Source organism: Lolium rigidum, chromosome 1 (genome assembly GCF_022539505.1).
Source record: "Lolium rigidum isolate FL_2022 chromosome 1, APGP_CSIRO_Lrig_0.1, whole genome shotgun sequence".
NCBI classification, from domain to species: Eukaryota; Viridiplantae; Streptophyta; class Magnoliopsida; order Poales; family Poaceae; genus Lolium; species Lolium rigidum.
Window position 1 is genome coordinate 2,094,579 of NC_061508.1, and position 5,269 is coordinate 2,099,847.

General features: G+C 50.6%; 1 protein-coding gene across 1 annotated transcript; it reads right to left on the minus strand.

Moving 5' to 3' along the window:
* Positions 1 to 218: 218 nt before the first annotated feature.
* Positions 219 to 3,008, minus strand: LOC124684816 (pentatricopeptide repeat-containing protein At5g03800-like). Its single transcript, XM_047219065.1, has one exon. The coding sequence runs from the start codon at positions 3,006 to 3,008 to the stop codon at positions 408 to 410; it is 2,601 nt and encodes an 866-aa protein (XP_047075021.1). The 3' UTR covers positions 219 to 407.
* Between the last annotated feature and the right edge of the window lie 2,261 nt (positions 3,009 to 5,269).

Here is a 5,269-nt window from a genome sequence, read left to right on the forward strand (position 1 = left end):
TTGGTCCGGTGCCTCCGGTACCAGTCTATGTTCTCTACAAGAACAAATCCCTCCCCTGAAAATATGAAACCCGCTCGAGTCTCTGACTGAAATCTCCTTCCCAGTAGCAGCAGAGGCATGCTCCAGAAACACTTCTATATAGGAGACGATTGCAACTTGCAAGTAACTGCAAACAGGCCAAAAACATCCATAAAGCATGCTACTGTAGAGTTTGAAGCAAAATAAAATACTCCTACTTGTCATGTATGATGTCAAAAGTTCAGGTTGTTCTGCGTGACTGATTTCTGAAGAAACTCATAGCGAGCGATGTACAGGACCTCAATACAAGAATATCTTCTATAGTTTCTACAGAGCTACAAAAGACAGTTCAAAGAAGTCAAAATTGGTCCGGTGAATCCGATACCAGTCTATTCTCTACAAGAACAAATCCCTCCCCTGAAAATATGAAACCCACTCGAGTCTCTGACTGAAATCTCCTTCCCAGTAGCAGCAGAGGCATGCTCCAGAAACGAGTGGCAGTCACCACACATGCGGATGTTCTTCACAACACGGATGACTTGCCTAGAGCCTGCCATTAGAAGGCCATAAGTAGCAGCCAGCTTTGCACTGTGGTACATTAGGAAATGCCTCTTTTGGTATTCCTCAACATCATGTAGAACAAAGGTGGTGTCTGGTTCATACCCAGCCTTCATGCACTCAATGGTTAGCACATCCAGACCAGCATAGATGTCCTTGGACTGAGGATGCGATCTATCTCGAGCGAAAAATGAGTGAACAGTGTTGTCATGAAAGGTCCAGCTCCTTGCTGGAATCTTATGGATACCCTTTTCACGCATCTCCAGCCTTGTGCTCTCTGAACAATGCCACTTTGCTGATTCAGAATACAAATTAGATGCTAGAACATATGTGGATGGGTCGTGTGGTTCCAGTGCAAGTAGATGATTCATTGCTCGCCTCCGCAGTGTCATGTTGGACCGCTTGCTACAGCTTTCCAGCAAAGATCGCCAAACTAATGCACCAGGCTTGAATGGCATACTGCCTATAAACTGTTCTGCCTCATCAAAACGACCCCAACAGCCAAGGACATATACAGATGCTGCAAAGTGCTCCATGGCAGGTTCAATGTTGTACATGCTTGATATAGAACGAAACAGTTCCATACATGTATCTGCAGAATCTGAGCTGGTGTAACTGCAAGCTGATATGATGAGAAGAAAGGTAATGGAATCTGGTTTGATGCCTAATCTCTGCATTTGAGACCATATGTTCAATACCTCATCACCCTCGCGATGGAGAAGATGAGCAGTGATGAGCGCATTCCAAGACACAAGGTCTCGTTGAGGCATTTGCTCAAAGAAATTGGCTGCATTTTCCAATTCTCCGCACTTGCCATACATACTGATGATTGAATTACCAACTCCACAAGCACGCAACAGGCCAGATTTTGCAGCAAACGAATGCATTTGCCTTCCAAGTTCAGCAAAACCTAAAGCACCGCAAACTCCAAGCACAGTAGTCAACATGAACTCGTCAATGAACTGAATATCACTGCTTCTAAACATTTGAAGGAAGATAGAAAATGCCTTTTCATACTCCCCGTCTCTAAAGCTAGCAAGCAGCAAAGAGTTCCAAGCAACGTGAAAGCTCTCCCGGTGGCACCAGTTCTCAAACAACAGACGTGCATCTCCAGACCTGCCACACTTGATGCACATGTCTATCAACGCGGCATCAATCCAAGGACTTGAACCACAGCCACACTTGATGACAAACGTGTGAACCTGCTCGCTCATCTTCCTATCCGCAGAAATAGCACAGGCATTCAGGACACCGGTCACTGTAACATCCGACATCTCCAACCCACTCTCCAGCATCTGCCTAAACAGCCCCAGTCCACGCAGCCCCGCCTTCTTAGCGAACGTGACACGGACGCCTTCCTTGTTCCGACAAAAACCGGTCAGAACCGCATTGTACGTAACAAAATTCTTCTCGGGCATCCGATCGAACACGCCCATCGCCTTGTCGACCAAACCGAACTCCATGTACCCGTTGAGCAACCCAGTCCACGAGATTACGTCCTTCTCCGGCATCCTCTGGAACACGCCAACCACGTCCTCTACAGAATCGCCATGCTCGGCGTAGAACCCAATGAGCGCGTTGCCGACGCTCAGGTCAAGCTCCAGGCCGGACTTGAGAGACAGTGCGTGCACCGCTGGCCCCTGGGCCAGGCCGCGGCCCTCGGCGGCCGCTGTCAGGAGCGCGGACAGAGTGAACCGGTCGGCCGCAACACCGCCCCTCCGCATGTCGGCGAACAGCTCGAACGCGTCCTGGTGCCTTCCCAGCTCTACCAGGCCGGAGAGCACCGTGTTCCAGGAGGACGCGTCGCGGTCATGCATGCCGTCGAACAGGTTCAGGGCGTCCTCTAGGCGGCCGCACTTGACGTACATGGCGAGGAGCGCGTTGGCGACGAGGAGCGTGTTGGCGAGGAGGTGTTGGTGCTTGGCGGCGAGCGCGTGGACCTGGGTCCCGAACCGCGGGTTGGCCCTGCGGATGCAGGCGGTGAGGAGGCCGACGAAGGTGTACTCCGTGGGGGCGAGCTCCGCGAGGCGCATGCGGCGGAAGAGGGACTCGGCCGCGGAGACGGGGGACCCCAGCCGCGCGTGGCCCGAGATGAGCGCGCTGTATGAGGCGGCGTCGCGGGTGGGCATCCGGTCGAAGACCTCCCGCGCGTCGGCGAGGCGGCCCGCGCGGAGGTACCCGCACATGACGGCGTTGGCGAGGCGCGCGTCCGACAGGGCGGCGGCGCCGGACTTGGCGGCGACGGCGTGCGCGGCGCGCGGGTCGGCCCCGCGGGGCGGGAGGCGTAGGCGGGGCACGGGGCCATGGGCGGCGGTGGTGGCAGGCGTAGGAGGCGGCGGAGGGAGAGGGAAGGAGAGGCGCGGGCGGGGCGGGGGTGGGGGTGGCGGTGCGAGGGGGAGAGGAGGAGGGGAGGATGAGGTGGAAGTGGCCATTCATTTCACTCCAAGCTAGACGGAGCTAAAGGCGTACCTCCGTTTGACGCTTCGGCATCTCGCGCCGGGATGATTCAACATTTTCTTCAAACATAGTCTTTTATCAAAAGAGTGGCACCACTATCAAAATTAGAATTATTCAAATATCTCCCATATTTGTGGTTCCATCAAAGTAACCACTAAATGCAGCTTTTTTAATATTCTATATTTTCCACATTTTCATGTCTCCCAATTTTGTGATCTAAACAGACTCTAAAAAAGTAAAGCAAGACATTTCTGCTCAACAAAAGAAAGACTCTTATATGGTGGTGGCACCTCTTTACTCCGGACCAAATGTGCAACAAACCGCTCTTATAAACGCACATATGCACTGATTGGTTCGTTGCATGGAAAACAAAAAAATTCTACCGTGAACATGAACAAAAACCAAGATCCAATCTAGAAAGAAGCAAGATCTAATCTATGAAGATAGAAGCAACGAGATGTATGTGAGACTAACCCTCGAAGATTCCAAAGCCTACGAGATTAGATCTCGTTGTTGATGTAGTCGATCATCCTGTGCTGCCATCCGGCAGCACTTCCGTACTCGGTCGTGCGTATGGTGTCGATGAAGCCCATCCTCTCCCCGTTCCAGCGGGCAGCGGAGGTGTGGTAGATCCCCACGGAATCCCAGCAGCATGACGGCGTGGTGGTGGTGGTGGAGGAGAGAAACTGCAGGGCTTCGCCAAGCCGGTACAGATGTGTAGTGGAGGAGAGAGGGGGTGCTAGGTCTAGGGTTTCAAGGGTGTGCACCCCTGCCCCCTCCCCTCTTTATATAGGGGGGGAGGTCGGTTTGGGGTGGCCCCCCACGCCCCAAACAGATCTAGGGCCGGCAGCCAAGAGGGGGGGTTTCTTCACCCCAAGTTGATCCCCCTTAGGGTTTTGGGGAACCCTAGTGGGCTGGCCGACTTGGGCCTTGAGGGGCATGTGCCCTGGCCCATTAGGGCTAGGATGCACCCCCTCGGCCCATGTTGGCCCCCTAGGTCGTGGGCCCCATGGTGGACCCCCCGGAACCTTCTAGAACCTTCCCGGTCTTCCACCGGAAAATCTCAAACTTTTCCGAAACCTAGAAATCAACTTCCCTTATATGAATCTTATTCTCCGGACCATTCCGGACCTCCTCGTGATGTCCTAGATCCCATCCGAGATCCGAACAAACTTCGGTCTCCATCTCATATTTTGAATCTACTTATGCGACATCGAACCTTAAGCGCGTCACCCTACGGTTCGTGAACTATGCAGACATGATCGAGACTCCTCTCCGACCAATAACCAATAGCGGGACCTGGAGATCCATAATGGCTCCTACACATTCAGCGATAACTTAGTGATCGATTGAACCACTAACATACGATATCGATTCCCTTTGTGACGCGATACTTTACTTGTCCGAGGTTCGATCATCGGTATCTTCATACCTAGTTCAACCTCGTTACCGACAAGTACTCTTTACTCGTACCGTGGTATGTCATCTCTTGTGACCTTGTCACATGCTTGCAAGCTAATTAGATGTCATTCCACCGAGAGGGCCCAGAGTATATCTATCCGTCATCGGGATGAACAAATCCCACTCTTGATACATATGCCTCAACTCATACTTTCCGAATACTTAATCCCATCTTTATAACCATCCATTTACGCAGTGGCGTTTGATGTAATCAAAGTACCCTTCCGGTATAAGTGATTTACATGATCTCATGGTCAAAGGACTAGGTTACTATGTATCTGAAAGGTTATAGCAAGTTGAACTTGATGACTTGATCTCATGCTATGCTTTCTATGGGTGTGTGTCCATCACATCATTCACCTAATGATATGATCTTGTTATTAATAACATCCAATGTTCATGATCAGGAAACCATGATCATCTATTAATCAACAAGCTAGTTAAACGAGAGGCTTACTAGGGACTCTGGTTGTTTACACAACACACATGTATTAATGTTTCTGCTTAATACAATTATACCATGGGGTGTAAACATTTATCATGAACACTAAGACATAACAATAACTAATTTATTATTGCCTCTCGGGCATATCTCCAACATGCACATACACTCACTCTTATAAACGCACGCACATCCTACCTTTATGAGCAACTCCGAGAGACTAAGTCAAAGAAATTTCATCCGACGGGTCTTAAGATTGATGAAGTCACCACAAATGTCTCGCTATCGACGGAAACGTCGCCTCCCACCGAAAAATATTCCGCCTTTTATAAA

Coding starts and splice junctions, on each gene's coding strand:
- LOC124684816 (XM_047219065.1), bottom strand. CDS start 3,008: ATGGCCACTTCCACCTCATCCTCCCCTCCTCCTCTCCCCCTCGCACCG.